At 44.4% G+C, this 12,422-nt stretch overlaps 1 protein-coding gene across 1 annotated transcript in view; it reads left to right on the forward strand.

Annotated features, from left to right (window-relative positions):
* Positions 1 to 12,422, forward strand: part of LOC139562133 (PH and SEC7 domain-containing protein 1-like) — a 45,880-nt gene that overhangs the window by 8,112 nt on the left and 25,346 nt on the right. Inside the window, exons 2-5 of the mRNA XM_071379504.1 lie at positions 2,741 to 5,297; positions 5,400 to 5,511; positions 8,181 to 8,727; positions 8,921 to 9,385. Of these exons, the coding sequence (XP_071235605.1) occupies positions 2,913 to 5,297; positions 5,400 to 5,511; positions 8,181 to 8,727; positions 8,921 to 9,385 (3,509 nt within the window). The 5' untranslated portion in view covers positions 2,741 to 2,912. The remainder of the gene's footprint in view (positions 1 to 2,740; positions 5,298 to 5,399; positions 5,512 to 8,180; positions 8,728 to 8,920; positions 9,386 to 12,422) is intronic.

A 12,422-nucleotide genomic window follows, 5' to 3' on the forward strand; every position in this document is an offset into this window, starting at 1 on the left:
CATTGGCGCTAATTCCCAAAGGCTATTTCAAGGCCTACATAAAGATGGGAGATACACTTTTAGTTCTTGCTGAAATGGGAGACGATTGTTTGTTGATTTCCAGACAAAAAAGCATGATTTTTTCAAACTAAATGAGACATATTCATTACTTTGCCTTAGTTACCTTTGTCTGCCCTTGGTAACTACTGTCTTACTGGTATAGTGTCAATGAAGCAAAGTAGGAGAGAGACTTTTTCAGGAACAGCAGTGGGAGAGGTAAAATGATATTTCTCTCTACCTGCTACACTGATCACTGGTGTCTGAGTGTCTGTACATGTGGTGTGTGAGGATCAGACTGACAACTAGGGCCAGGACGATACCAATATTGCGATACATAGTATCGTGGCAAGGAAACAAAACACGAAGCGGATTTAACTTCTTTAGATAAACAGCCCTAATGTTGGAAACAAACATCATTATGTTGTCATCCACAGTCACATTTATTTCTTTTCCAAACAATAGTACGCAATATGTTACATACAGCAGGTTTTTAAAGGACCAAAGAATTTGGTCTGCCAAACATTGCGTCTGGTAGGAACTAATATTAGAGCAGTGTGCTAGCAGTGGCAACGGTTGGGGTCTTCCTGCTCCTCATGATTTGTAGGGTAATGACTGTCCTGCCGTGACTGAGGTAGAGACAACAGAGTGAACAAGTTCCTCAGAAGGTGGGCTCATGACCTCTGATACAGTGCATAAAGGAAAATATTGAGAGGCTTGACCCTGTTAGAGCCACTTTAGAATTTCCCCAAATATCATATCAATTTCGATATCAGAATTAGTTGCTTCTCTCTGGTATCTGTGTACTCAAACAAACTGAGGGAATTTTACACTTGCTATTCTAGATTGAGGACGTGGTAAGTGTGAACTTGACTGACTACTGATTTGGATTGATAACAAAACACTTGGAATGTTTTATGTAAAAGTAGTAACTTGTCTGCCTGCTGTTCTCGCTTGTTTTGCTTCATTCTGAGCCTTAAAGTTCAAGGATCCTTCACCTGTGAAGGTAGAGCTCTGTTGGATTAATCAAAGCTAACAGGCCTGTGGCCAACAAGCAATCAGACACATTAGTGGAGTCTATCACAGATACAACCATCCAAGCAAGACCTGTACTGTATCATAACCAACCGTTTACCGTCATCACTTATGATACTATTACTATTTCAGGCTATGTCCATACCCACATAAAAAATACGATAGTACTTACTATAGAATTCTGTAGTATACTGTAGAATACTATATACTACACACTGTAGTATACCATCACGTTGACCTTCAAGCTGACTTGTCTAGTTAAATAAAGGTTAAATGTTTATTTTTTTTTTAAATACCTCAATCATGTGTAGTACTTACTATAGAATGTTATAGTCTACTGTAAAATACTACAAAAACAAAGTAAATACCACAGTAATGTTAGCAAAAACACTACAGTTTGCAAAACACTACAGTAATTACTATAGTGTTTAATTAGCATATACTGTACCCTGCCCTTTCCTGTCCCCAAATCACAATTTGTGCCACCCATTAGTCAGAAACCTACATGGCAAGTATAGACCATATATTTGGTATTTTATTAAGCTCCCCATTAGCTGTTGCGAAAGCAGCAGCTACTCTTCCTGGGGTCCACACAACATGAAACATGACATAATACAGAACGTTAATAGGGAAGGACAGAACTACATCAATTTAAGAAAGGCCTACATATGAATACATACACACCAACTATTTTTTTTGTTTAAATAGAGAGATAGGGAGAGGCTTTGTGCCTTTAAGTTTTGCTTTATCTGTTTTTTTTAAACCAGGTTTGCTGTTCATTTGAGCAATATGAGATGGAAGGGAGTTCCATGCAATAATGGCTCTAAATAATACTGTATGCTTTCTTGAATTTGTTCTGGATTTGGGGACTGTGAAAAGACCCCTGGTGGCATGTCTGGTGGGGTAAGTATGTGTGTCAGAGCTGTGTGTAAATTGACTATGCAAACAACTCTTAGCCAAGAGAGACTGGCATGCATAGTATTTATATCAGCCCTCTGATGACAATAAATAGCAAGACGTGCTGCTCTGTTCTGGGCCAGCTGCAGCTTAACTTGGCCTTTCCTTGCCCCACTTGACCACACGACTGAACAATAATCAAGATAAGACAAAACTAGAGCCTGCAGGACATGTTTTTTGGAGTATGGGCTGTATATTGTCTTCCCTACAAGTTATAAAAAAAGAAAAAAAAAGAGCTGAAGCTCTGAACTGTTGATTCAGACCTCAGTCCTACCTACCTACAGATTATGGAAAATTTGCTCTGAGTATTTTGTCCAGTAGATTAATACTTTAATACTTTCTTTAATACTACAATACAGTCCCATAGTATACTATAGTATTTTGTTTTGTGAGTAGGCCTAAATGTATAGGTTTTACATTTCAGATGCACAAGTTCACAACCTTGAACCTCGGTCAGAATGACTGGGAGTAAAGCTATTATCGATATCTGTTTCGCTTACGGTCACCCGCCCAGGGGGTCAGGGGAACGTATCCCTAGACTGTGGTGTCATGGCGTGACTGGTAGACAATGGTATGACAGTATCACCTCAGGTTACAAAGATGGATTCTGAATTCAGTAACAGTCTTTGATATCATTTTGTGTAAATTTGATTTATTGTCTTTTTTTAAATAACATGTTCCTAATATGTCCTTCTCTCTTTCTCTTTGACAGTGAAAAGAAGATGAGCAGAGCAGCATGGCGAAGAGACCTGCCAATCATCCTCCAGCTTACTGACCCTCACCAAATGGACCCATTTTTTGTTTCATTTTGTGTTAGAAAGGAAGCTTAGGAGACAAACAACAAGAAAGAGACAGAGGCCTGTACTGAGGCCAGTGTGGGGACCATGTCTCAGTCTGGCAAGATCTTGCACCTGTATGTGGAGGTGAGGTCTGTCCCGGAGGAGGAGGAAGGGAAGGAGTTGGGGGGTGGTGTGGAGGGGATTCACCCACTAGTGCTCCAAGAGCCGGACATCCTACCTCAGTCCCAGCGCACCCCCAGCCACTCCACCTGTACCTGCACCTCCACCCCCAGCCTAACCTCCATGTCCCCAGGAGTGGTGCATAATGTTGGAGGCAGCAGTCTCAGCCTCACCCCCTCCAAGTCCTCCTCTAGACACTCTGTCAGTTTCCAGCTGGACCTACCGGACAACTCAGGACCGCCCATCCACCATAGGCAGAGTCTGCCTTACGAGGGGACTGGTCAACTGCTCTCCACTCTCCAGCCTGCACCCAACGGGCCGCAGCATGGAACTCTGGTGCGCACCCGCTCCTCAGACATTGAGCACTACCACGGGAGGGTGCCCCTATCCCCTGCCTCCTCTGGGATAATAACTGCCCCCTCCACTCCAACCAGTGGGTGCAGGTTCTATGATAGCTCTGGTGTGGGGGATGAGGGCAAGCGCTCTGTGGTCAGCTTTAGCTACATAGAGAAAGCCAGCATTAAGTCTGTGGACAGCCCCTGCAGTGCTTTGTGCCAAAGTATACCTGAGAACCCCTTCAGTAGAGGAATGGAGGAGAGGTATCTGCCTGCCCACCTCAGGAAGAGGCTTAGTGACCCTGTGTGGTCGGACAGCTGGCAGCCCTCCGGTAGCTCCAGTCCCAAACTGTCCCCCAAGGGCTCCCCCTGTCTCCGCAGGGCCACTCTGGACACTGTAGCCAGAGAAGCCACCTACAGGGCCATGGAGGAATTTGGCTCCCCGAAACTGAGGCGCAGACTGGCAGCCTACAGCCCAGACCAGAGCCCCAGCTTTCCCCGGCACTACCAGCAGCAGCTCCGCTGCAAGTCCTGGGTTGGGTCCCCAGTCCTGCCTCAGGGTACCAAAACACTGCCCGTCAATCCACACCTCATAGACCCAGACAGGAACCGCGGTTTAAATGGCCTCACCAGAAGCCCAGCTTCTGACCAGCTCTTCGTTCAAGCCAGGCAGTCCTACTACAAATACACCATGTCCCCCTCCAGTGTTCGCCACCACTATGGTGTCCATAACCACAGGCCAGGCCTGGGGGACGAGAGCCCCAGCTTGTCCTCCAAGTTCCGCCCGCCTTTACCTACAGGGAGGCCCACTGCAATCCAGCATGACATACCAGCAAGCATGTCTACCAGCACCTCAGCCTCTTGCAACCAGAGGACTAGCAGCCAAACCAGCAGCCACACTCCTAGCGATAGTCACTGCTTACGCAACAAGGTGAACTCCAAACCGTCAGATCAGTCAAATGGCAGCAAGCTGGGAGAGGGATTGAACCAGACCAGTGGCAGGAGAAGTATCTCCCAGGCCTCTAGCCCTGACATGGCCCGTAAGCTGGCAGAGGAGGTTACCAAGCTTCCCACCATCCTCATGGACAGGAGGACTCCCTCCCCCACCCCGTTCCAGGCTGACTCGGCTAAGTCAGAGAGCCCCAGGCCTGGCTACCTCTCTAGGAAGTCTCAACCCTATACCACCCTCCAGGGCACGGGTTCTCCAGCGCAGCCCCACCCTGAAGCTAACAGTAACACCCACCTCCAGGACCACAGGTGGACAGACAAGGAGTCTCCTAGTGTTGGATGCCACTCCAGAGAGTCCAGACCAGGCCAAGGCTCGGGGCAAGCCTCCCCCCTCCTACAGCAGAAAGGCATCTCCTCCCCTACTATGCCAGCTATGCTGCACCCAGTGGTGGCGTCCCACACTCCTATCATAGACCCTCGGCTGCAGAGAGCTGAGCTGGTGGCGAAAGACAGCCCCACCCTGCACCGCCACCAACCCCCACAGTACATGGGAGACCGGGGCTCCCCTGGCCTGTATAGGAGACAGTACGACACCCTCTTTGACAGAGGTGGTCCAAGGGACAGCCCGGAGAGCAGCAGGCGCCTGGTTATAGGCCTTGACATGGAGCCACCAGACAGCTGGACCTCCAGGATGCAGCAGTGGAGGGAGAACGTGTCCGTCACGGACCAAGACGAGTCCAATAGGGAGGATCCGACTGCTGATGGTGATGGATTGTGTGTGTTGACCAAGGAAGAGCTGATGCAACAGGGGAGGGATGAAGCAGCTGTGTTGGGGGATAAACATGGGGTAAACAGGGGGGAGACCCAGGACCATAGCGGATTGCTGGGGTCTTCCCAAAGCTCCAGTGGAGTGACAGGCAGTCTGGAGGAAAACAGTCAGCCAGAGAGGGACTGTCTCTCTCCAGAGACATCCAGCCAGTCCAGCCAGAAGAGCAATGACACAGAAGACACTGCTTCTGGGATGCAGGTGGGTGAGCGAGAGATTGTGTGTGTAAGAAAGACTGTTTAGAAGTGTACATTGTACTTTATCACCTACTCAACCATTCTCCCTGTCTTTCATCTGTTGTAGTCGGACAGCCACTCCTCTGTGCTGGGCCCGTCCTTGCACTCCCAGAGGATTGCCCATGCCAAATGGGAGTTCCTGTTCGGACAGCCCACAGAGGACTGCCACGATTCTAAAGGTGGGCGGTCCTGTCCTGAAAGAGCTCTAATCACTGTCTTACTCCTCCTCCTCCAGCCCCTTCTCGTGAACAAGCAGCTAGCTTCACAATATTCCTGTAATCCAATTAGCTTTGGCTAGATTTGGCTATAGAGCCATCATGGCCTGGCATTAGCGCTGTCCTTTTTAAACTCTGACTGACTCGCTTCCTTCTCTTGCAACACAAACACTTTCTTTGTTTACCCAAAAGGTTACAGCACTTTATTGATAGTTTAGAGCAGGGGTAGGCAAATCAATTTAGCCAGGGGCTGTTTTGGTCAGAGGGCTGGAACATAATTCTAATAATTTGTACACTGCAAATTGACCACAACTAAAACCAAAAAGAGATTGTATTTGAAAATACGATCATTTCATACCTGGATTATATTGAGACACGGTCACATATAATAAATAAAAAAAATTGTGGTAATACTTGGGAACTGATTTCCTAAATTAAACTTGACCAAAAATGTAAATCATTAAAACATTTAAATATTTTACTAAACTTTGGGGGACCACAAATGATCACTCGCTGGACGGTTTTAGCCCCTCAGGCTGCCTGTTGCCGACCCCTGGTTCAGAGTCTACACGTCTCCGCTTCACACGTCTTTCATTTAATGTGTACTTTCCTGTTAATTCAATTTAGACCTTAGAGAATCTATCCCCTTGTGTTTGATTTACATTTTCTTTATCCTTCTCTTCATCTTTATCACTCATCTGCTACCATTCACTATTGAATTACAGTACTCATCACAGACCGTGTGTTATAGGCCCCAAAACGGTGAATGTCTTCACAATAAACTGTACCGTTATAATAACAATCTATATTGTGCAGTCCACATTGTGCAGTCCACATTGTTCTAGATTCATTGCTTCAATATGGAAATACATTGCTACATACATTTTATTACATTTCCATGGTCTTTAGAACAGGTAATTTTACTTAGTGCAACCAAAATATTGTGGGCTCTATTTTAACAAACCTAACGCAATGGTAAATCTTAGCGCTAGCGGTAGCATTATAGTTTTGGGGGTGTCAGAAATATTTGAGCTATTTTCAAAACTGGAATTATGGGCGCAGTAACTGGCAGTGGCGCGAAAGGGCTGTGTTTTGATGAATAAACAAGTTATGGGTGTGTCAAGGCTTGGCCCTTCATTAGCCAATCAGAATGTGCTCCATGGCTAAATATGTGATTGCTTCAAGTTGTATATTTTTGGTCTTTTATGTATTGCGTTGTCATCTACTCCATTATAACCTAGTTCATTAAAAAGCCTGCACCATATTTGCTAAATATGTTGAACATGTTTGCAGTCCACATTGTTCTAGATTCATTGCTTCAATATGGAAATACATTGCTAAACATAGGCTATAGCATTAATACTAATATAGGGGCTAGGCCTACTGTAAAATGCAGTCTGGACATGCCAAGCATAGTCAATAATCAAGATTGAATTCACTAGGCTATTGATAAGGCCTAAAAAGACACTGTATAATTATAAAAACATTATATAAAAACAAAGCAACAATTTTGTTTTAAATAGACAATGTCTAAATGCAGTTAGTCACCATAATTGCTCCCCTTGGGCGTATAATACAGAGAAGGCAACCTATGGAGAGTTTTATGCACATCCAAACTTTTCACAGGAGCTTGATAAAGACCCAATATAAAGAGAAAGGATGCATGTCCTCTCACCGTTATACAGCTCGCAAATGTCATGTTTTATAAACTTCATGGAACCATCTGACAGATCATATTTGCAGTTCTCCAGAAATGGCAGACGCAATCACATTACTTTCGAGCCATGTACGTTCTCACCATGAACCCATAGACGGTCAATCTTTCGACTAAGTTTGTTTTTTAATCAAACGAAACGAAAAACAAACGACATTTTACTTGAAAAAAAAATGAAATGCAGGCATGTGAATCATGAAAAAGGGCAAAAACCTCATATTTCAAAGCACTCTCAGTAGACCATTTAAAATCTCTTTATTCATGGGCTACTTTTGGCTAATGGCCAGGATTAAAAGATGCACCTATGCGATACTGCTAAACCAGCCTTGATTAAGGGGAGGGTAGGCTATGCTTGGTTTTTAATCAAAATGGGGGGAAACCATACGGTTTCGAAATACAAGATTCACTGGCACAAAAGGCATATCTCTCCTTCCATGGGTACTGTGCATCAAGGCTGGATAGGCTGCTCTTCCCCTCTCCAAATCCAAGCCGTTATCAGCTGCGTTACCGCTAAGATCTGCTTTTTGTGGGTCTTAACTTCCCATTAGTGCTGCATGAAATTGTCACTTTTGCGCCTGTTCTTAAGGACACACCTCAAATATTGCCACCCCTCCCACGTCAGCGCAAGTGAGCTGATGTTAAACAGGTAAATTGATGAACCTGGCGTTATGGCTGGAAAATGCCATTGCGCCAGTTTTTCCATGACAAAATTGCAAACTAACATTCATAGAGTAGTCAGTCCTCTCAATACACTGTACCATCATAATGGAATACAATCTCTAAATTTACTTCTGGTCTTTAGAACAATACATGTTTGATTATTTGTGGTTTTTAGAACATGCCATTTGACTAAGTGCAAGATATCTTGGTAAACAATATTCATACTCACTTTTACGTCCTGTCTTTTTCGATATCCTAGACTCTACAGCCCCTCCTAGGGGCACCTCCAGCGAGTCTCCCAAGCCTACCCCTCCCTCCTCCCTGCCCCTGAAGCCCACAAATCACTGGAGGGGGCTGGACGATGAGGGACAGAGTTTATCCTATCACAACGTCCAGCAGGTGGAGGTGGAGCTGGTGACTCCACCCTTAGTCGCTGTGGTTGGCATCTCACCCAAGACGGGCATCATCCGGAAAACCATCAAGTACTCTGAGACGGACTTAGATGCGGTGCCTCTGAAATGCTATAGGGAAACAGATCTGGATGAGGTAATGTTAGCTGAGGCTGAGGCCCAGGCAGAGAGAGAGAGAGAACAGGAGGAGGTGGAAGTGGACTCTGCCTTTGGGAGTAATCGCAGCGTGCTGGGCACCTCGGCCTCCAGCGTCAGTACCATAGTTCACACTGACGGAGAGGTGGAGGAGCTGGAGGAGGAGGTGGTGAGCTGGGCCAGTGTGAGGATGCAGGGGGATAAGAAGAGACAACATGCCACCCATGAGGATAATCAGACATGCAGTCTGCTGATGAAGGGGTGAGGCATTCACTGTTCAAACACACCATACCTTGAACGCAAATATAGAGATGAGTTTAACACCTCATACCTACAGTACCTGTACCTACCTCAAATCTAAACAAAAATGTCTTAATTGAAACAATGTACAGATCTGTTGAACTTGTAGAAAAAAAAATGTCAAGGAGTATCCCATGTTTTTTCCCCCCTGTAGTCGTCCTTTGGACTACATATCGGATTCCCATTCAGCACTCAAGTCCCCCATCTCATTGACCAGTCCTCGCAGGATCTCTGCGGATGGCCTGGACTCCTTCAGCCACCACTTTGAGAGCATTGTGGAGTCTCACCGGGCTAAGGGCACCTCCTACAGCAGCCTGGACAGCGTTGACCTTTTGACCTCCAGCGGCCCGCCCGTTTTCACCTTTGACCTTCCCACCCTCACCCCTGAGATCCAGAGCCAGATTTGTGAGAGTGCGCGTCACATCACGGAGCTGAGTTTTGCCCAACTGGCCCATCCAGAGCCTCCCAGGGTGTCTGTCCCTGTCCGGTCTGAGAACACCCTGGCCCCCACAGGAGACGGGCTCAGCAGCTACTCTGAGGATTCTACTTCAGGAGGGAAGTCCCGGTTGGAGAAAGACTCAATGAAAACTAAGTCTAACTTAGACTTTCCTCTCATTAGGTGAGTGACAGACAAACAGTGCAACTGAAAGCATGGACATCAAGGTATACTTAATTTAGACCGTTTTGTATCAGCAACTTTGCTGTGTCCATGCAGGAGAAAGTGGTAACATGCACGCGCAAAGTCACAATCCCTTCACCAACCTCTACAGGATTGTTTAGCTGTGATATCTCTAGTGCATTTGTGTGTTTGGTGGTGGCAACACCTACAGTGAGCTCCATTTTAGTTTTTTGGCTCTGAACTCCAGGCCTTTGGATTTGAAGTGATACAATGACAATGACTGGCAGCTTTAATTTGAGGGTATTTTCATCCATATCAGCTGAACCGTTTAGAAATGACAGCACTTTTTGTACATAGTCCCCCCCATCAAGTATATTGTACAAATTCACTTATGTGTAGTAAAAACTTTAGTATTTGGTTCCATATTCATAATGCGCAATGACTACATCAAGCATGTGACTCTACAAATGTGTTGGATGCATTTGCTGTTTGTTTTGGTTGTTTTTCAGATTATTTTGTGCCCAATAGAAATAAATGATAAGTAATGTATTCTGTCAATTTGTAGTAATTTTTCTTGTAAATAAGAATAGAATATGTTTCTAAACACTTCTAAATTAATGTGGATGCTACCATGATTATGAATAATCCTGGATGAATCGTGAATTATGATGACTGAGAAAGTTACAGACGCACAAATATCATACCTCCAAAGAAACGCTAACCTCTCTCTGTTATTGTAATGGTGAGAGTTTAGCATGTCTTGGGGGTATGATATTTCCCATTCATTTCTATTGGGCACAAAATAATCTGAAATACAGATAGCAAAATGCATCCAGCAAATTTGTAGCGTCAAAAGCTTGATTTTTCTAAATGGTTCACCCGATCTGGATGAAAATACCCTCAAATTAAAGATGACAGTCTGCACTTTAACCTCAGTCATTTCAAATCCAAAGTGCTGGAGTACAGAGCCAAAACAACATCAAAATTGGCACTGTCCCAATACTTTTGGAGCTCACTGTATTTTGCTATATGAAGATCCTATTATAAGATGTAGTATCCTATTATGCTGTTTCATAATGGTAAACCGCTTAATGCTGCTTCGGTTATACATCTCTTTACTGCTCCTAGATGACCTACAAAAGGACTGTCACTAAAATCTCATGCCATGTGTTGTCCCTTAAATGGTTGTTCCCAATTATTTTGATTGCATTTGGAGTGTAGAGCCTATAATCTAAGCATGTGTGACATATGTTTGGTCTGGCATTTCCATTATTGACAGATAGTCTGTTTAGTATATAGCTGTTTTGATCAGCATCTGGCTGACCTGACCGAACGAACCATGTAGAGACGCTCCAGACTCGCCAAAGCTCAGAAGGCCTAATGCTTCCCACAATCTGTCTTTAACTGTGCCATGCATTTCACCATCACATTTACCTCAGGGGAGTCTGCGCTGAGCTCTTCTGAGTGGGTCATGAGTCCTAGGTGTCTCAATTCTCAAGAGTTCCAATTCCTATTATATTAGGACATATCTCCTAAATATGTGTTTGAAAGGAGCCTCTGGGTACTCACTACTCCGAATCTAGATGGCAGCAGGTAGCCTAGCGGTTAAGAACATTGGGCCAGTAACCAAAAGGTCGCTGTTTCGAATCCCTGAGTCGACTAGGTGAAAAATCTGTCTGTGCCCTTGAGAAAGGCAGTTAACCCTAATTGCTTCTGTAAGTCACTCTGGATAGGAGTGTCTGCTAAATTATGAAACTGTAGTACTTTATATGCCTGTGGAACTCATCCGCAGAGATTTAGTTGTTCCACTAGATGAGGCCAGAGAGCCATTGTTTCTTTTCATGAATATTGATCCAGAAAGTATATATTACCAGTACAGCACTGTCTGTTACATGGTATTGGATTGAGTGTGTTGTGGTATGATGTCCAATGATTTGGGCTCAGTGGTATGATACCACTGGTTAAGGTTTGAACACACCAACTCATTCAATGGTTTTCCTTTATTTTTTACTATTTTCTACATTGAAGAATAATAGTGAAGACATTAAAACTATGAAATAACACATATGGAATCATGTAGTAACCAAAAAAGTGTTAAACAAATCAAAACATATTTGAGATTCTTCAAATAGCCACCATTTGCCTTGATGACAGCTTTTCACACTCTTGGCATTCTCTCAACCAGCTTCATGAAGTCGTCACCTGGAATGCATTTCAATTAACAGCTGTGCCTTCTTAAAAGTTAATTTGTGGAATTTCTTTCCTTCTTAATGTGTTTCAGCCAATCAGTTGTGTTGTGACAAAGTAGGGGTGGTATACAGAAGATAGCCCTATTTGATAAAAGACCCAAGTCCATATTATAGCAAGAACAGCTCAAATAAGCAAAGCGAAATGACAGTCCATCATCACTTTAAGACATGAAGGTCAGTCAATACGGAACATTTCAAGAACTTTGAAAGTTTAAGTGCAGTCACATAAACCATCAAGCGCTGTGATGAAACTGGCTCTCATGAGGACCGCCACAGGAATGGAAGACCCTGAGTTACCGATGCTGCAGAGGATAAGTTCATTAGAGTTACCAGCCTCAGAAATTGCAGCCCAAATAAATGCTTCACAGAGTTAAAGTAACAGACACATCTCAACATCAACTGTTCAGAGGAGATTGTGTGAATCAGTCCTTCATGGTTGAATTGCTGCAAAGAAACATTTACATTTACATTTAAGTCATTTAGCAGACGCTCTTATCCAGAGCGACTTACAAATTGGTGCATTCACCTTATGATATCCAGTGGAACAACCACTTTACAATAGTGCATCTAACTCTTTTAAGGGGGGGGGGGGTTAGAAGGATTACTTTATCCTATCCTAGGTATTCCTTAAAGAGGTGGGGTTTCAGGTGTCTCCGGAAGGTGGTGATTGACTCCGCTGACCTGGCGTCGTGAGGGAGTTTGTTCCACCATTGGGGTGCCAGAGCAGCGAACAGTTTTGACTGGGCTGAGCGGGAACTGTACTTCCTCAGAGGTAGGGAGGCGAGCAG

Source organism: Salvelinus alpinus, chromosome 32 (genome assembly GCF_045679555.1).
Source record: "Salvelinus alpinus chromosome 32, SLU_Salpinus.1, whole genome shotgun sequence".
Classification (NCBI taxonomy): Eukaryota; Metazoa; Chordata; class Actinopteri; order Salmoniformes; family Salmonidae; genus Salvelinus; species Salvelinus alpinus.